Below are 20,712 nucleotides of genomic sequence, written 5' to 3'. Positions count from 1 at the left end.
AGAGCTGGAGAAGGAGAGAGGGAGTGGAATACACACGTGCACATGCACTCACACACTGTGTTTGCCCACCCCCTGTGGCAGGTTAAACACAAGACTCTGGCTACCCCCCCCCCCCCGCTCTCTCATCAGAGCCGGGACTCATTAGTGTAACATTGTGTGTGTGTACGCGTGTCTGTTTGTCTGAGTCCTTGTGCATATTGTGTGTGTGTCTGCGTGCGTGCGTGTGTATGGCAGGCCTGACAGTGATGACAGGGGTGGGGCAGTAGCTTTTACTGACAGGTATAAGTATGGTGTGGTTTGGTATAGCCCACTGAGTAATCACAATAACCCTGCAGGTGATCTACTTTACTTTACTCACTCACACAAAGACCACCTGGGTCTGGGATAGCTGCTAATAGCTCCTGATTGAAGCTCCAATCAAACAGCACAGATCCAAATGTTCTCACTGGTTTACAGGACAAAATGGGACTGAAAGACACAAATGGGCGAGAGGTCTTACAAAACCTGAGGGTGTGTGGAAGAGCTGGGCAAGTAACGCACTGGCAACATGTACATAGACTGCAGTGGCGGTCGGTGCCGTTTAAGAGGAGGGAGGACAACTTTTTTTTTAGGAGCATGGTCTTATTTCTATTACAGCATATTGGATGACTGTCATTCATATTTCCTTCAGCCAGTTCAATGTAAAATCAATAGGTTTAGGCTACTATATGATACTCAAATTCTCCCTATATCCATCATAAGGTTGCTACAACATATGAATGAAAGTTTACAATGTTGGTGAACACATGTCGAGAGAAAAATTTGAGGTGACAGACAGTGACACTTGGACACATTTAATACCGCCTTGCACACTCTTGTCTGCATCTACCTGATCTAGGGTGCAATCATTAGTCCAAGAATTGCAAACGAGAGTTTCTTTTGAACAAATTCAGGTATGTTTATCCCCGCTTCATTCCGTTTGCTTCTGTTTAAGAAACGTTTTTCAACAGAATTGGCGGAACGAATACACCCCTGATCACACGTAAACACAGGGCACTTTTAGCCAGCCTGCCAGCTTAGTGGAGTCTGCCTCTAGCACAGTCAGCTCAGCTATCCCAGTGAGGCTGTCTGTGTCTGTGCCTCGATCTAGGTTGGGCAAAATGAAACATGGCAGTGTTCACCTTAGCAATCTCACTGGATTAAAGACCTTCATTCCTGTCATTATTGAAAGAGATTGTGATATCTCACATCTCAAAATAGGGCTACTTAATGTTAGATCCCTCACTTCCAAGGCAGTCATAGTCAATGAATGAATCACTGATCATAACATTGATGTGATTGGCCTGACTGAAAAATGGCTCAAGCCTGACGAATTTACTGTGCTGAATTAGGCCTCTCCTCCTGCTTACACTAGTGACCATATCCCCCACGCATCCCGCAAAGGCAGAGGTGTTGATAAAGTGTATATAAATAAAAAATGACTGCGTTTTTATCTTTTGAGCTTCTAGTCATGAAATCTATGCAGCTCAATCACTACTCAATCCCTTTTTATAGCTACTGTTACAGGCCTCCTGGGCCGTATACAGCGTTCCTCACTGAGTTCAGACTTGTACTCATGGCAGATAATATTCAACAACAAAAATTCACATGGAAAAGTCCACAGACCCACTCCATAATACTCAGTGGGTTTTGTCCAACATGTCTCCGGACCTACACTACTGTTCAAATGTTTGGCGTCACTTAGAAATGTCCTTGTTTTTGAAAGAAGAGCACATTTTTCTGTCCATCAAAATAACATCAAATTGATCAGAAATACAGTGTAGACATAGTTAAAGCTGTAAATGACTATTTGCAATTATGTTAGCATAGTTGAAAACTGTTGTCCTGATTAAAGAAGCAATAAAACTGGCCTTCTTTAGACTAGTTGAATATCTGGAGCATCAGCATTTGTGGGTTCGATTAGAGGCTCAAAATGGCCAGAAACAAAGAACTTTCTTCTGAAACTCGTCAGTCTATTCTTGTTCTGAGAAATTAAGGCTATTCCATGCGACAAATTGCCAAGAAACTGAAGATCTCATACAACGCTGTGTACTACTCCATTCACAGAACAGCGCAAACTGGCTCTAACCAGAATAGAAAGAGGAGTGGGAGGCCCTGGTGCACAACTGAGCAAGAGGACAAGTACAATAGTGTCTAGTTTGAGAAACAGACACCTCACAAGTCCTCAACTGGCAGCTTCATTAAATAGTACACGCAAAACTCCAGTCTCAACATCAACAGTGAAGAGGCGACTCCGGGATGCTGGCCTTGTAGGCAGGGTTGCAAAGAAAATGCCATATCTCAGACTGGCCAATAAAAATAAAAGATTAAGATGGGCATAAGAACACTGGACAGAGGAACTCTGCTTAGAAGGCCAGCATCCTGGAGTCGCTTCTTCACTGTTGACGTTGAGACTGGAATTTTGCGGGTACTAGTGTTTTGCGGGTACTGGTGATGTCATTGGGAAACACAACTTCCACAATGTCAACTTTCACTTTTACAGCCCCAAAAGTGCCTGTGTTTCAGTCCTAAGGAAGTGGATGGAGGCAATTTTTTTAACTTTTAAACAGAGATGCTAGTTCTATGTCCCAAGAAACAAAGAGATCTACTTTTGGATCTGACTATTGATCTTGATGTACAGTCGTCTCAAATAAAACTGTGAAGGACCTCGGCGTTAATCTGGACCCTGATCTCTCTTTTGATGAAAATATCAAGAATATTCCATCTTCATAACATTACAAAAATCTGAACATTTGTGTCCAAAAATTATGCAGATAAGCTAATCCATGCTTTTGTCAATTCTAAATTAGACTACTGCAATGCTCTACTCTCCAGCTACCCAGATAAGCACCAAATAAACTTCAGTTAGTGTTAAACACGGCTGCGAGAATCTTGACTAGAATAAAAAAAACGTTAGCATATTACTCCGGTACTAGCCTCTCTACATTGGCTTCCTGTTAAGGCTAAGGCTGATTTCAAGGTTTTAGTGCTAACCTACTAAGCATTACATGGGCTTGCTCCTACCTATCTCTCCTATTTGGTCCTGCAGTACATACCTACACATATGTTACGGTCACAAGACACAGGCCTCCTTATTGTCCCTAGAATTTCTAAACAAACAGCTGGAGGCAAGGCTTTCTCCTATACAGCTACATTTTTATGGAATGGTCTCCCTATCCATGTGAGAGTTGCAGACTCGGTCTCAACCTTCAAGTCTTTACTGAAGACTCATCTCTTCAGTAGGTCCTATGATTGAGTGTAGTCTACTATTATTATCACGGGGGCTGACTAGTGCTCATTCCTCTAATTCTCTCTTTCTTTCCCTCTCCTCCCAGAGGACCGTGCCTCAGGACTACCTGGCCTGATGACTCCTGGCTGTCCTCAGTCCACCTGGTCGTGCTGCTGCTCCAGTTTCAACTGTTCTGCCTGCTGCTATGGAACCCTGACCTGTTCACCGGATGTGCTACCTTGTCCTGGGCCTGCTGTTTTCGACTCTCCCTCTCTCACTACCACACCTGCTGTCTCGACCTCTGAATGCTCGGATATGAAAAGGCAACTGACATTTACTCCTGAGATACTGACCTGTTGCACCGTCTACAGCCACTGTGATTATTATTTGACCCTGCTGGTCATCTATGAACATTTGAACATCTTGAAGAACAATCTGGCCTTGATGGCCTTGTACTCTTATAATCTCCACCCGGCACAGCCAGAAGAGGACTGGCCACCACTCAGATCCTGGTTCCTCTCTAGGTTTCTTCCTTGGCTCCTGCCTTTCTAGGGAGTTGTTTTCTATCCACCGTGCTTCTACATCTGCATTGCTTGCTGTTTGGGGTTTTAGGCTGGGTTTCTGTTTAAGCACTTTGTGACATCTGCTGATGTAAAAAGGGCTTTATGAATACATTTGATTCGATTTGATTTGACCCTTTTGCTTCGCTTGTGAACTTCAATGCACAACACATCAGCTGTCTGTGACCAGGCGAAAAACCCTTTCCAAGCCAAACTATATCATAACCGCTAACAGCTACACACAGTCTACATCGTTATCATCATATTAGCTAAACTAATGTCTTAGTCAACATAGCTAATAGAACTAATGCATTAGTAATACCGCTACAATCATGCAGTACAGTACAGTACAGTACAGTACAGTACAGTCAGTAATCAGTTTAGCAGTTACACTGGTGGGCCCCGGTGGCAATACATTTGTAAAACCAAAAGCTTACCTTGACCTTGAATTCCAGTGTTGGATAGTCATGGCCAGCTAGCTAACCTACTGTAGCATCCCTCTGTTTGAGCCAGGTGCTTGAGTATTTGAAAGTGAAAAAAATTACAAAAATGTATTTTGCTCCTTCTTTGTCTCTCTCCTCCTTCTCAGCTGTTCAACTATTGTCTTTCTCTCTCTTTGAGTCAACTACTCACCACATTTTATGCACTGCAGTGCTAGCTTGCTGTAGCTTGTGCTTTCAGTACTAGATTTATTCTCTGATCCTTTGATTGGGTGGACAACAAGTCAGTTCATGCTGTACGAGCTCTGATAGGTTGGAGGACGTAGTCCAGAAGTTGTCAAAATTACTGTGTAAGTTTATGGAAGGGGGTGAGCACCGTGAGCCTCTTAGTTTTTGTATTGAAGTCAATGTACCCAGAGGAGGACGGACGCTAACTGTCCTCTGGCTACACCACGGTGCTACCCTACAGAGTGCTGTGAGGCTACTGTAGACCTTCATTCCAAAACAGTGTGTTTTAATCAATTATTTAGTGACATTAATATATTTAGTATAATTTTATCTATAAAGGATAACTTTTTAAATGTTTCACTATTGTTATTTTTTATCAATTCACTGAGGATGGTTCTCCCCTTCCTCCTCTGAGGGGCCTCCACTGATAGGATGGGGTATTCAGTGACACTAAACAAAATATGAATGCTTATATTCCATATTTCTCATTCCTAATGAACATGGCCCTGGTCCGAGGCTGGTCTGTGTGACTGGTGTCTAGGGAGCAGTCAGTCACTCAGGGCTGAGTGTGCAGGGCCACTGAGCCATAGCAGCCCCTCATGGGACAGGGAGAGAGCTGCACTGAGTCTGAGAGCATAATAGCCAACCAGCTAGCTACCCAGCCAGCCAGTCAGCCAGCAGTGTTTCCATGTGAATTACTGTCACTGCAATGCCTCTTATTAGAAACCTCAGCCATGAGGGTTTAGAGAGGCCTCTAATTGATTGGCTTGGAGAAATGCAGGGCTAGCCACAGTTGCTCTGTGAGTGTGTTTGTGTGTGGGGGGAGGGGATGGGGTGGGGTGGGAGAGTGTGTATGTGTGTGTGTGTGGCGTGTATGTGTGTGTGTGCTGTAGTGTGTGTGTGTGTGTGTGTGTGTGTGAGTGTGTGTGTGTGTGTGTGTGTGTGTGTGTGTGTGTGTGTGTGTGTGTGTGTGTGTGTGTGTGTGTGTGTGTGTTTGAGATTGAGTTGAGTATGAAGTGCTCCACATGACTGGTAAGGGATTGGTGTTGTTAACCACTATCTGGATGTGACTGTGTCTATGGGGTGGCTCTCACTGTATGACATGACATTGGATATGCAGACACATGATTTAACTCTGAATATTAAAGATTGACAGAATCATAGAGATAAAACACAATGTATTGATGATTGTTAAGAGTACAAGGCATGTCATCTTAGTAGCAGCTGCCTAGACAGCCAGATACATCATGGTTCCTCTGTAACTTTGACTGTGTCCCACAAGGCACCCTATTCTCCATATAGTGCACTATGTTTTTCCAGAGTCTGGTCAAAAGTAGTGTACTTCATGTACATTGGGAATAGGGTGCCTTTTGGGATGCATACTTTGACACAAGTACCCACTTTCAGATATGGGTTTAACAAACAAGCCTGCCATGTTTTCCAATAGCTCAAAGAAGTTAGATTGTCACCATCTGCAGCAAAAGCACAGTTTATTCGTTGTTTCGTTTCATTTTTGGATTTGACTCCCGTTTCTGCCAAAGTCTTTCTTTCTTTGGAAAAATTAATCGAAGTTTACATAACAGGACATTTTCTTTTTTGGCAGTGTGTGTTTCTCATGTCTCAAAAACGTCTCTCGTTACCAAAACAACCACGGTGCTCGGAAAGCCAATATTAAAGCCATGAAAATAGAACCAAAAATAAACAGCGATGACAGCAATAACAACTGTAATAACAACAATAATAACAATAATGATAATAATAATCATGGATAAAGATAGCAATAAATAGGGTGGAGGAGTTAAGTGCGGGTAGGTGTGGTGGAACGGCACACTGTAGGCACCAATTATACAGAAAGAGAAAGAGGGAAGGAACGAGGGATGGGGAAAGGGAGAGGAAGAGTGAAGTGGTGGGCTACCGCACATAAAGTGACTGATTGTTTGGTTGCTGAATCTCCGCTCTGTTGTGTCCCTCCCTGTTTCTCGCCACATAGGTCGAGGGTGGGTAGGCAGGGGTACTGTAGCCCAGGCAGAGTAACTGTAGCCCTGAGTGTCCTTTTACACCGCTGGGTCTTCATGTCCTCACAAGGCTGTCCTCTGTCTCTCTTATGTCCGCATAAACCACGATAGGTTTACCTACTAGTGTCCTTGTAAACCACAGTACCCACAAAGGCGTAAAGAGAGGGAGACTGGGCTGAGGCATGCCTGGCGGGAGATAGGGAGAGAGTGTGGTGGACATAAAAACTTTGTTAGTGTGGGATAAGTGCTGGAGAGATGAGAATAATCCATATTTGATGTAGGGGGTAGGGAGTTAGGTAGGGTGTGGTTGCTCCATTGAGGGATGGCGACAGGAGTGGGTTGGGAGTGGCGATTCCAACTTTAAAAAGACCATAAAGCTCAATTGTGGACTTTGACAAACCATATTTGTTTATCATTGGTGAATTCTCCCATACCACTGTTCTTACCTCCACCCAAAACCCACCTGCCATGCAGCCACCCACCCACACAAACTGCCACCATAGTCAAAGACCAAAGACTAGAGGAGTCCTGTCATGGAGGGGTGGAGAGGGTGAGGAGGTGATGGAAAGCCACAGCCGTCCTAAAAACTCCTTAGCCAGCTAGTGATGAGCTGTAGATCTGGAGGCTGCATATGGAGCCAAGGGACCATGGGATAGTAGAGGTCTGAGCAGGCCCCCAGTATTCAGTCTATGAGTGTCAGTTAGGGGCCTGACCCAAGACCCAACATCGAAATAAGGACAAGTGTTCTCTATGTGGGTGTGGTTGAGACATTAGAGAGAGCAGTCATTGGACAGAGCAGATGAGAGCCCACCCTCTTGGGTGAAGCTGAGTTTTGGAATTGGCTCAATTCAAAAGTGGTGTTGATGTGGCAAGTTCCTGTTGTGGCCAGGGGTGAGATGTGTGTGTATGTTTGTTTTTCTCTCTGTCTAGTGGCTCAACATTACTGAACAGGCTATTCTAACTGTAACACATGACAGCTGTTTCATGGCATTTCCCTGCTTCATGTTGCTGAGGTAACATATTGTATTTTCACTTAAATCACTCTTTGATGAAGCCTCCTTTGGACCCCATACGTCTGTATTTCTGTGTATTTCTGTGTATTTCTGTGTATTTCTGTGTATTTCTGTGTGTGTGTGTGTGTGTGTGTTTGTGTGTGTGCATGTATTAGTGTGTCATTGTCTCATCGATGCCCTTCTTCCCTTCTACCAGACTTTAGTTCCCGTTCTCTTCTCTTCCCTTCTGTCTGTCTGTCTGTCTGTCTGTCTGTCTGTCTGTCTGTCTGTCTGTCTGTCTGTCTGTCTGTCTGTCTGTCTGTCTGTCTGTCTGTCTGTCTGTCTGTCTGTCTGTCTGTCTGGGTCTCGCTCTCTCTCTCTTTCTGCATCTCCTCTCATCTCTGGGTCTCTATCTCTGGAAGTCAGCCTGCTCTCTGGGGCTGGATGAGGAGCTACCAGGGGGCAGGGAGCTGGCTCGGCCCCCACTCAGACCATGAGAATGCCCCTTGTCCTTGCCCTCCTCCATGGCCCCCATGCTGGTCCCTGAAGGCTGGGCTGGTGCCAGGCCAGGGGCTGACCCTGCTGGGTTGCTTCCCCTTCTTTCCCTCTCTGTAGTGGGGTACATCTCCTCATGACCGTCTTCGCTGGACTCAGGGTCCTCTGAGCTGGAGAGGAGCTCCTCGTCTCTGTATTCGCTGACGTCCACACCACCGGCCCCCTCCCCCAGCTCCTTCAGCCGGCCGTGATGCTTGACGTGGTAGCGCTGGTTCTGGAAAAACTTGATGATGGTGTGCTTGGGCAGGTCCAGTTGGGCTGACAGAGTGTGGATGGACTCTTGGTCTGGGTAAAGACCCACATCCTGGATGAAGCTCTGCAGGATGCCCAGGGCTTCTAGAGAGATCTTAGTGCGCGACCGAGGCTTCTTAATGACCACGCCACCACCGACTCCTGAACTGACTCTTTCAACATTCTGGGACTCTTCATCGTTACCCTGGGGTATGGGGTCCTCGCGCATCGGGGAGTGGTCCTTCATGGGTTGTGGGGGTTGTCTGTGCAGTGTCTGGTGAGAAAGCAGGTACAGCTGATTAGTGGGGCTCAGTGACCCCCCGTCAAAGCTACGGACCACTCTACAGTATAGGCATTCTACAGTGATCAGAGGTCATTTAACAACAAGTTCAACAAGGTTAACAAGTTCAACAACAGCAATGCCCATTGCCTGAGCTAAGTTCAACAGCGATACGCATTAGCTGAACCCGGGTTAAAGCCAAACATAGCTTCATAGCTCAAATACCATCCCAGATAGACTAACTACTATAGCATCTGTGTCGTAGACCTTTGACCTGTGACCTGGATGTAAGATTTGCTCGTTGTAAAACTCCAACCACCTGCTCTGCCAGCTCTACCACCATGACGGTTTAACCAGACAGAGCCAGAGGATAAACAGCTGAGGGGGAGAGGGACGTGTGTCTCGTCTCCTGTCTGGTTGGTGTTACGCAAACACACACTGATCATTAACAACACTGGGGGAGAAGGGGGCACTAGAGGAAGACGGGTCATTAAAGAATCGGTGGTAGACCGGGGGAAGAGAGGAAAGAAGACGAGTGAGGAGTGGAGGGGAGGGGAGATAAGAAGGGCAGAAGGAAGGAGGAGTGAGGAGGACAGAGAGAAGAAAACAAAGGGGCAGAAGTAAGAACGAGAGGACAAAGAGTCGGGCAAAGGAGAGATCAAGGAGTTTGAGTGTTGGTGGGACAGACTCGAGATAAGTAAAGGTGAGAGGTGACCAAAGCCAGACCTAGGAAGTCAGGGGAGTCAGTGAGGTTATAGTGTTGTTGTCCTGTTGTCTTGTTTGGTGCAGGAGGAGTGTCAGAGAGTCAGCTAGCTATCACAGAGCTCTGTGGCGAGTTGCTATCCCGCTGTCCCACTGGCTTTATGACCAGGGTGGGGCACCACGGCCCCAGGCCCCCGCCCAGCCACTGTGCCTCTGCTCTGGAATGCTAAGCTATAAATCTGTGGTGCATTAAAATTAAAGGACCCACAAAGATAATAGTCATTCGCTTTTCTCTCTCCCTCTTCAATAATAACAGGGTATTACTTAAATAATATTGAGGGCAGGCCAGACCATCAAATTGCTCCGATTTCACTTGTGGGGGCTGTTTGAGGGTAGCGATTTACAGGAAGAGTGTAGGTTGGGTGTTTTTTTCCGCTTTCTGACGTTTATTATCTTTTTTTATGTCTGTGTGAAACAAACAGCAGCCACACAAAGCGAGGGAATGAGAAGGAATGGTGACAGCGGTGGAAAGAGAGGGAAAAGACAGGATGAAAATAGCTCTCCCCTTTGACCTAATGTGGACCACACACTCCTCACAACCACACACACGTACGCACACTAACCCCCCCCCCTTAACTTCCCTTTACCACAACCAGGAACAAACAGACACTCACAAATACACACACGCTCATATAGACTCAGACCCCAGATAGTCATTTCTCTACTCCTTTCACAGATGGCGACTCTTGGATGGATCCACACACACACACACACACACACACACACACACACACACACACACACACACACACACACACACACACACACACACACACGAGGCCTGGTCGCTGGGCTGGGCTCCGTGGCAGCGTGAGAGAGCCGAGCCAAACGCAGAAACACACTGGGCTGACTGGTTGTTCTTTAATCCAGTGCGCTCTCTCTCTCTCTCTAATGCAGAGGGACACTAATGAAGCGAGCCAGTGCCAAGCAAACATGACTCCAACTCCAAATCAACCCCAATCCTGCTAAAGCCATGAAACCCTCCTCTCTGTTTGACCCCATCCCATCTGTCCCGTCTACCCATCACCCCTCAACCATTTCACCCCTCTAAATTGAGCCTCTACCCCTCCAATCTTTCCATTTCTCCATCCTTCTGTACCCTCTACCCCTCCAACTCAGCCTCCACTCCTCCATCTCTCCATCCCTCCTTACCGCCCCTCCATCCACAAAGTACTGTAGACTGAGGATGGAAGTTGTTCTTCTCATGGCATAATTCAATATTTTTCCAAACTGTTCTCTCTTTTTGTTTTTTCAATTGCGACCAGGGAACATCATGAGTTCATTGCATTAAAGAAAAAGTTTCCTTTTAAACGCAAATCAAGGCGAATTACAGAGATGCAGAACTATGAAAGAATTATACTACATGAAATATTCAGCTAAAGCCTTAATGAGGGCTGGTTCTCCTGGGGCTATAGGCAGACCAGTTGTGGGGAGTGTGTGTGTGTGTGTTTTGCTGTATGAGTCTGTGTGTGTGTTGGGGCTGCCTGGGACAGTATGTTGCCACCGGAGACACCATTAACACACAGATAAATATGTAATGACGGAAAATACAGTTTTCTGTTGGTTTTCTGCATGACTTCACCTTTCCTGTTAATCAGTGTGTTTTCTTCTTCCTTCTCTCTCCTGTGTCACCAGGCCTGGGGAGTGAATGAGTCACTCTGTGTGTGTGTGTGTGTGTGTGTGTGTGTGTGTGTGTGTGTGTGTGTGTGTGTGTGTGTGTGTGTGTGTGTGTGTGTGTGTGTGTGTGTGTGTGTGTGTGTGTGACTGAGCCTGACTTTGTTGCATAGGTGTGTGGCTTGAATACTGAGTTGTTTACAGTGCTTATACCGTAACTGAGATAATGTGAACGTACTATATATCTGCGTGTGTGTCTGTGTGTGTGTGTGTTTCTGAGTGTTTCTGTCTCTGTGTGTGTGAGGGTGGGCTGGCATATGACCTTTTTGCATGTTCAAGTGTGTGTGTGGCAATCATTCCACTTATCAGTAATTAAACCATTAAGCTGGCTGTGGTTTACTGAGCTAAAAGCTGAACTCAGCTGCTCAAACTGACAATTAGCCCATCAGAGGAACCAATAGGTTCATAAAAGTGTTTGCACGTGTAGCCTACGAATGAAACATAAAGAGAGGGGCAGCAGAGAGAACAGTCTGTGTCTGTGTCTGTCTGTAGAAAGAAGGGGGCTTGTTGCCAGCTCCCTTTCTAGTCCAGCGCTCTTGTGGTCTCAATCCACGATGCAGTCAGCACAGGGGTCCAGGCCACAGTACCCACTACCCACACGCACGCAGCAGAATTACATTTAGCAATAACAATAGAGAAATTATTCATAAGGGCAGGGCCTGCCAAATTAGCAGAGGGACGCACTTACTGCTCAACACATGGAGGCATAAACAGAGCAGCAGATACTGTACTGCTAGAGCGGAGAGCCAGATAGCCAGCCCAGCGTCATCAGGGCAGGGTCATTCATGGAGAAATGTGATGCTGTCCCCACGGGTGTGAGAGGGGCTGAGTAGGTAGGGGAGCACAGGACACACACAGATGCACACACGCACGCACACACAATACACACACAATTCCACCTGTGGATCTAATGGACACGCAGTCACACATGGTGATATCCCACAGCCTCACATACAGTACTTGTCACATGATACTGTAGACATACCAAAAGCGCAGTCGTTGATTCATAATTCATTATGAGTCGTTTTGTTTTCGGTCAGTGGTTGTGTGTGGTTGGCGGGTTGGCGGGTTGGCCGATTGTTGACATAAAACCACACAAAAAGCACAAAAGCACTTCCAACAGCACATACAGTAAAGCATAAAGCACTTCCAACAGCACATACAGTATAGCATAAAGCACTCCCAACAGCACATACAGTAAAGCATAAAGCACTTCTAACAGCGCATACAGTATAGCACAAAGCACTTCCAACAGCACATACAGTAAAGCATAAAGCACTTCCAACAGCACATACAGTATAGCGTAAAGCACTTCTAACAGCACATACAGTATAACATAAAGCACTTCCAACAGCACATACAGTATAACATAAAGCACTTCCAACAGCACATAAAGTATAGCGTAAAGCACTTCTAACAGCACATACAGTATAACATAAAGCACTTCCAACAGCACATACAGTATAACATAAATCATTTCCAACAGCACATACAGTACAGCATAAAGCACTTCCAACCGCACATACAGTATAGCATAAAGCACTTCCAACAGCACATACAGTATAGCATAAAGCACTTCTAACAGCACATACAGTATAGCATAAAGCACTTCTAACAGCACATACAGTATAGCGTAAAGCACTTCCAACAGCACATACAGTATAACATAAAGCATTTCCAACAGCACATACAGTACAGCATAAAGCACTTTCAACAGCACATACAGTATAGCATAAAGCACTTCTAACAGCACATAGAGTATAGCGTAAAGCACTTCCAGCAGCACATACAGTATAGCGTAAAGCACTTCCAACAGCACATACAGTATAGCGTAAAGCACTTCCAGCAGCACATACAGTATAGCGTAAAGCACTTCCAACAGCACATACAGTATAGCATAAAGCACTTCCAACAGCACATACAGTGCAGCATAAAGTACTTCTAACAGCACATACAGTATAGCGTAAAGCACTTCCAACAGCACATACAGTATAGCATAAAGTACTTCTAACAGCACATACAGTATAACATAAAGCACTTCCAACAGCACATACAGTATAACATAAATCATTTCCAACAGCACATACAGTACAGCATAAAGCACTTCCAACCGCACATACAGTATAGCATAAAGCACTTCCAACAGCACATACAGTATAGCATAAAGCACTTCTAACAGCACATACAGTATAGCATAAAGCACTTCTAACAGCACATACAGTATAGCGTAAAGCACTTCCAACAGCACATACAGTATAACATAAAGCATTTCCAACAGCACATACAGTACAGCATAAAGCACTTTCAACAGCACATACAGTATAGCATAAAGCACTTCTAACAGCACATAGAGTATAGCGTAAAGCACTTCCAGCAGCACATACAGTATAGCGTAAAGCACTTCCAACAGCACATACAGTATAGCGTAAAGCACTTCCAGCAGCACATACAGTATAGCGTAAAGCACTTCCAACAGCACATACAGTATAGCATAAAGCACTTCCAACAGCACATACAGTGCAGCATAAAGTACTTCTAACAGCACATACAGTATAGCGTAAAGCACTTCCAACAGCACATACAGTATAGCATAAAGTACTTCTAACAGCACATACAGTATAGTGTAAAGCACTTCTAACAGCACATACAGTATAGCGTAAAGCACATCTAACATTCTGTTGGAGCTAGGAACACAAGCATTTCACTTCACCCACAACAACATCTGCTAAATATGTGTATGAGACCAACATTTGATTTTATTTGATTTAACAGCACATACAGTTGTGTGTGTAGTGTACAGTATATGTGTGAGAGTGACTGAGTGGAGTAGCAGCTGGAACACATGTGTGGTCTGGCTGTGGTGACTTGCATGGTGGCGTGTGTGTGTGTGTGTCTGTCTGTGTGTGTATGTGGCGGGTAGATGTGCTGCATGGGGTTTGATCTGGGTTTAGGGAGGGGCTTTCCTCTCCTGACTGTGTCAACTGTGTCAACTTGGACAACAAAAACAGGAGAGGGACATACACGCACCGAAACAAATACAGTCTGACAGGGTGAAAGCCCTCCTTGGCCTACCCATAAATTGTCCCTCACTCTCCTTCTTCCACCTATCACTTCATTATACTTCCTCTCCTCCCGGTGTGGCCTATCTCAGTCCCTTCTTCCTTCCCTGTCCTCTCTAATATGAACAACTAGTGGAGTATTTTTTGTCTCCTCTCTGGTCTAGTCTGGTCTGTGTGTTTGAGGAGCTAGCTGAGGAATATGTTAATAGGGGCATCGTGGTAACAACCACTTCCTTTCTATGATGAGCCGTTAACAAAGATAGTGGATGAATGAAGATAGTTCACTCCGGCAGTTTAGCTTTGAAAACAAATGGTCAGTTCTACTTAACGTGGTGTGTCTCCCATAGACACCAATGCAACAGCAGATGCGTCTGGTCTACTTAGTTCAGTGTTTCCCAACTCCGTTTCTCGAGTACCCCAACAGCACACATTGTTATTGTAGCCCCGGACAAAAACACCTGATTCATCCACATGATGAATCATCAACGTTCAGGGTCGGGACAGACAGCCCATCTCATTATGGAGCACAGTTCATCTCATCATGGTAAATGTTTTTCTTGTAACAGGTAGGCCTACATTTGCTGCAGCATAGTCTATGCTACAGTAATATAAAGACTGACTGCGTGTCTAATTTACCCATCTCCATCTGGCCTTCGGGGGTCACCTTTTTTTTTATTGTAAATATTATTGCAGCTGCAGAGTTTTAAAACAGCCTATCACTCGAATATCGTTGCTTTAAATAGGTGCATGTGTGTGCACTCTCTCGCAGTCTCTCTCTCTCTCTCTCTCTGTCAATTCCATTCAAATTGCATCCAAATACTGTAGATAATCCTGTTCTAGATTGATATATAGCCCTATATATAGATGTCCTAGCCTACCTCTTTTAGGTAATATTCAATGCAGTATTAGCCTTATATTTAACTAATTAATGATGGGTTAAGCATAATAAGCTTCTAACTTATAGCCTCGGTCTCTTGCACAATACGCACGAACCTGCGCTCCGCTGGCCTCTCTCCTTAAAGAACACTCCTTAGCTCTTGGAGTCCCAGGCAGGAAAAGCTAGACTAGAATGGGTTGCTGGACATGATTTTTTTTAGCATTTCTTATATCAATAGACTATTAGAAGAGGGTCATAAGCTCTTATTTGCGGAATGTTAAATAGAGCAGCCAATAGAAAACAGGTAGTTTGAAAGAACGCGTGAAGGCGGTAGGCTATAGCAGTTATTTATTCAGACCCATAACCACTCAATCTTCATTAAGCAAAGTGAAAGCCTACTGCATCTAATTCTAGTCCTATTTTATTCAAGGATGTGATTAGAATGATGAAGATAAGGTCAACAAAACTTATTTCATTTTACTGGAATAAAGCAACAAGGACGTAGGCTAATAACATTAGGGGAAATATTATGAAAGGTATATACGCGTCAGCCTACTAATAATAATGTATCATGGTTTGAATGATGTGCATAATTCCACTCCATATAATACAGTATAATACAATACAGTAATACAGTTCACACTGAAAAGATTAGCCTACTGGAGCTAGTTTCATTTATTTAACCAAAAGAGCATATAGCTAGCTACATCTATGGGCTTTTATGTTTTTCTATTGTGCGAAATGTGTAGCCTATATCATACAGTACCAGTTAAAAGTTTGGACATACCTACTCATTCAATAGTTTTTCTATTTTCTACATTGTAGAATAATAGTGGCCATCCAAACTATGAAGTAACACATATGGAATCATGTAGTAACCAAAAAAGTTTTAAACAAAACAAAATATAGTTTAGATTCTTCAAAGTAGCCACCCTTGCCTTGATGAAAGCTTTGCACACTCTTGGCATTCTCTCAACCAGCTTCACCTGGAATGCTTTTCCAACAGTCTTGAAGGACTTCCCACATATGCTGAGCACTTGTTGGCTGTTTTTCCTTCACTCTGCAGTCCAACTCACCCCGAACCATCTCAATTGGGTTGAGGTCGGGTGATTGTGGAGGCCAGGTCATCTGATGCAGCACTCCATCACTCTCCTTCTTGGTCAAATAGCCCTTACACAGCCTGGATGTGTGGGTCATTGTCCTGTTGAATGATAGTTCCATTGAGCGCAAACTGGATGGGATGGCGTATCGCTGCAGAATGCTGTGGTAGACATGCTGGTTAAGTGTGCCTTGAATACTAATTAAATCACAGACAGTGTCACCAGCAAAACACCCCCACACCATCACACCTCCTCCTCCATGCTTCACGGTAGGAACCACACATGCGGAGATCATCCGTTCACCTACTCTGTGTCTCATAAAGACATGGCGGTTGGAACCAAAAATTGCAAATATGGACTCATCAGACCAAAGGACAGATTTCCACTGGTCTAATGTCCATTGCTCGTGTTTCTTGGCCCAAGCAAGTCTCTTCTTCTTATTGGTGTCCTTTAGTAGTGGTTTCTTTGCAGCAATTTGACCATGAAGGCCTGTTTCACGCAGTCTCCTCTGAACAGTTGATGTTGAGATGTGTCTGTTACTTGAACTCTGTGAAGCATTTATTTGGGCTGCAATTTCTGAGGCTGGTAACTCTAATGAACTTGTCCTCTGCAGCAGAGGTAACTCTGGGTCTTCCTTTCCTGTGGCGGTCCTCATGAGAGCTGGTTTCATCATATCTCTTGGTGGTTTTTGCAACTGCCCTTGAAGAAACTTTAAAAGTTCTTGAAATGTTCCGCCTTAACTGACATGTCTTAAAATAATGATGGACTGTCATTTCTCTTTGCTTGTTTGAGCTGTTCTTGCCATAATATGGACTTGGTCTTACCAAATAGGGCAATCTTCTGTATACCACACCTACCTTGTCACAATACAACTGATTGGCTCAAATGCATTAAGAAGGAAAGAAAGGCACACCTGTTAAATGAAATGTATTCCAGGTGACTACCTCATGAAGCTGGTTGAGAGAATGCCAAGAGCGTGCAAAGCTGTCATCAAGGCAAAGGGTGGCTACTTTGAAGAATCTCAAATATAAAATATATTTTGATTTGGTTGCTATATGATTCCGTATGTATTATTTCATAGTTTTGATGCCTTCACTATTATTCTACAATGTAGAAAATAGTAAAAATAGAGAAAAACCTTGAATGAGTAGGTGTGTCCAAACTTTTGACTGTTACTGTAGGTCTATTTCTATGCTTTGTAAGGCTTTTGAATGACACTTCAGGTCTTGACGGGAAATATCGGGTTACCCGGGAGAAAAGTGATGTATTCTGGGGATGGAACATTTGTAAAATACGGGGAAATATTCAACCGTAGTGTGTGCACGCATGACTTCAGTTTTAATCAATAATTGCATGTGTATCCTCAGTGTATTTGGTACAATAATGATCCTGGCTGGAGTAAGTCAATTTAATCAGCAGAGCTTGACTACTGTGTAGGATGCTATATGCTTACATTTGTGTGTGTGTGTGTGTGTGTGTGTGTGTGTGTGTGTGTGTGTGTGTGTGTGTGTGTGTGTGTGTGTGTGTGTGTGTGTGTGTGTGAGAGAAAAGGTTGTAAGGGGCCAGTCCCGAAGACTCATTCAATGTGTGAGAAGGTTGATATCAAACTAAAGGAAAGTGATATTCTTGCCATTATCCATTCAAGTCTGAAATGACCATCCCTATGTGAGTGCAGAGTTTTGATCCAGCATAGCAGTAAGTTTTTTTTATTTGTATAATATTTCATTTTAGCAGCAATGATATTACAATTCAGACATATCAGACAACATCAAATAATGATGGATACCAAAAACATCAGACACCTAAGGAGCCATGTTACCCTCGAGCATACGGAGCCCATGTCCATGCGCGCGGACCATAGCACTAAGGTTAGGACTCAGGTTAGGGAAATCTGATGCTAGATCAGATGGTCTCTCTCACCTGTGGTTCTTGGGGCAGGTGTAGTACAGTATGCAGCCTCTCACTGTGGTGGTGTCTGGACTCCTCTTCATACACCAGGTCTCTGTCTGTCTGGAGCAGAGTCAGGAACCTCCGGATGGTACACAGGTTCTCCCACAGAGTACGGTTCTCTGGGCTAGGGTTCTCCTTCCACCGCAGCAACTCACATAGCCAGCCCTAAGAGAGGTAGATGGGAGCAGAGACAGGAGAAGGGAGGGAGGAAGGGAGGGGAGAGAGAGAGAAAGGGGGAGAAGATTTGATTATCTATGCTAGACTAGGCCAGTCTTTGACACCAGCTGTTGTGTGCATCCAGCCTCCACCAGCATGCAGTGTTAATAACCTGATCAGTCCTCATCCTCCCTCTCATCCCCCATCCCCCTCTCCCTCAGCATCGCTCTCTCCTCTCCTCTCTGGGCCAGCTGCAGCAGATGGGTGCAGTGAGCCATGACCCCCAGCCCAACTCTGCCCAGCCACCCCCGGACCCCTGAACCTGGGAGACACAGCTTGATCACAACACACACACACACACACACACACAGGTAATATTCTCTCACAAACACTCACACGTAGACACGCACGCAAACAGTGTCCTCACTGTAGATATCCATTCCCACAGCACCATGTCTTCATGTGCTCTAAACAGTTTGTGTGTTTGTTGAAGGAGTCTGTGTGGGGGGGGGGGGGGGGTATCACATATCTGAATCAGTTCTTCCCCAGGTTGGTATTTGGCTTATCTGTCTGGTATTGTTTATCTACTGCTGTGGAGACACACTGACTGTCTGATACAACAGCCTGGAGAAGAGGGTTATCAACCCCGCTCCATCTGGCCCCAGCCGCCACCCACATCACAGGGACAGGAGAAACTGCTCCTAACCACTGACAGGGGCCACATATGTTTTCATTCCCTTAATGATTAAGGTTAGGATTGGGAGTTGGGTACAATAGGTTAGGATTGGGAGTTGGGTACAATAGGTTAGGATTGGGAGTTGGGTACAATAGGTTAGGATTGGGAGTTGGGTACAATAGGTTAGGATTGGGAGTTGGGTACAATAAGTTAGGATTGGGAGTTCGGTACAATAGGTTAGGATTGGGAGTTGGGTACAATAGGTTAGGATTGGGAGTTGGGTACAATAGGTTAGGATTGGGAGTTGGGTACAATAGGTTAGGATTGGGAGTTGGGCACAATAGGTTAGGATTGGGAGTTGGGGACAATAGGTTAGGATTGGGAGTTGGGCACAATAGGTTAGGAAAGCTGTAGCAGGATATGGACAATGTCATGGGTCATGGGTGAAACAGGCCTCTCACCTGGCTCTTGTTGGCAGCCACCTTGGCAAACAGTGCCTGAGACACCTTGGCTCTCTTCATCTCCTGCTGGATCTCATCATAGATACCTGACGTGATGTTGACCAGAGACTCCAGCTTCAGTGGCAGGTCTGGGTTGAGGCATGGCGGCTTGGGCTGGGGGAGGATGGGTAGGAGGGACCAGGGAGAGGCGGTCCATAGAGAAAGAACCAGTTATTAAACCAGGAAGTTGTACCAGAGTTTGCCTGAATGGGTAACACTGTCAACTCTAGTCCACATGTTGTCCCTGCGCCAAAGACCAAAGTTTAGGTTTCAAGTAAGAATGACAGGCAATCAGTTGACGATCAGTCAAAGTTTTTTCTTCTTTTAAACAGACATTATACTCATAGACGTACATGTTCCGACATGGAGAATGTTTACAGATTAAAAGTCATTAAGCCATTCTCTCTCCTCTCCTTTGTAGTTTCTGTTTGAATGACTCTGTATTGAATCTCAGTATGTTTTCTTATAAGACTTTGAGGTTATCTTTGCAGGACCAGACTAGTAATCTGGCATTCCCAAGCGCAAACGATGGCAAGATAAATTTATACAGACATAATAATGATAGTACACAAATTCGTCCCAGAATGAGTGTTTGCCCTTTGCATCAGAGAGAGATTGTTATCTGTGATGTTCCTAAAAGGCCGTGTGGGGTTGGGAAGCACATCCAAATGAATTGTCCCTTTCTTTATAGCATGTTCCTAAGACAACAGGCTGTGTCTATTGTAAACAAGTGAAGAGAGGTACAGAACTCTCTTTTTTAGTCAGTCCTCCATTTCTAAAATATACTGTATTTATCTACAACAGGAACTTCAAATTAGCAGTAGTCATGTATTGCAGAAAACCAAAAGACAGACATTTTCTTGGACTTTGGAACTATTTCATTTGTTCCACATTACCATGCAAACTAAATCAATCATAGCAAGTATTTGACATACTGTACACTAAAATTTGAGCCATGTCTGATCGAACGGAATTCTGTGTGTGAGGTACATTCTGTGAACAAGCCAAAAAGGGATTGTGGATGGATACACGGCTCACAGAGGCTCAAGTAGTACTGTATTGTAGATGGGTGAACTGAGACATAAAAGTATTGTAGATGGGTGAACAGAGACATAAAAGTATTGTAGATGGGTGAACAGAGACATAAAAGTATTGTAGATGGGTGAACTGCTCACCGAGTTGGAGATTTTAGTCTTATTCTTCCAGATAGAAGCCCAGGCATCAGGAGTTAGCTGTTCGTCCATACCTCTCTCCCACACCTTCTGCATGAGGTGGCATGGGACATGGTTAGTGATGGTCGGTCTAAATACGTCCTGTCAAACATTTAAATTGTTACCATCTCGTCATCTAACATCACACGCACAAAACATAGAGACACAATCAATGAGATGTGTTTATGTGCCTTTTCTC

General features: G+C 44.6%; 1 protein-coding gene across 9 annotated transcripts in view; it reads right to left on the bottom strand.

Annotated features, from left to right (window-relative positions):
• Positions 1–5,636: 5,636 nt before the first annotated feature.
• LOC115160900 (DNA-binding protein SATB2) overlaps positions 5,637–20,712 on the bottom strand; it is a 57,972-nt gene continuing 42,896 nt past the window's right edge. For 5 of the 9 annotated variants that reach the window (XM_029711408.1, XM_029711409.1, XM_029711406.1 and 2 more), the window contains 4 exons: positions 20,478–20,615; positions 19,264–19,416; positions 17,941–18,135; positions 5,637–8,563 (listed from right to left, as the gene is read on the bottom strand). In XM_029711408.1, the coding sequence (XP_029567268.1) occupies positions 7,892–8,563; positions 17,941–18,135; positions 19,264–19,416; positions 20,478–20,615 (1,158 nt within the window). In that variant the 3' untranslated portion in view covers positions 5,637–7,891. The remainder of the gene's footprint in view (positions 8,564–17,940; positions 18,136–19,263; positions 19,417–20,477; positions 20,616–20,712) is intronic. The other 4 variants (XM_029711412.1, XM_029711415.1, XM_029711411.1 and 1 more) reach the window with 3 other exon arrangements.

Source organism: Salmo trutta, chromosome 24, assembly GCF_901001165.1.
Source record: "Salmo trutta chromosome 24, fSalTru1.1, whole genome shotgun sequence".
NCBI classification, from domain to species: domain Eukaryota; kingdom Metazoa; phylum Chordata; class Actinopteri; order Salmoniformes; family Salmonidae; genus Salmo; species Salmo trutta.
Note: the sequence above shows the minus strand (reverse complement) of the source record. Positions and strands in the feature narration are given on the sequence as shown.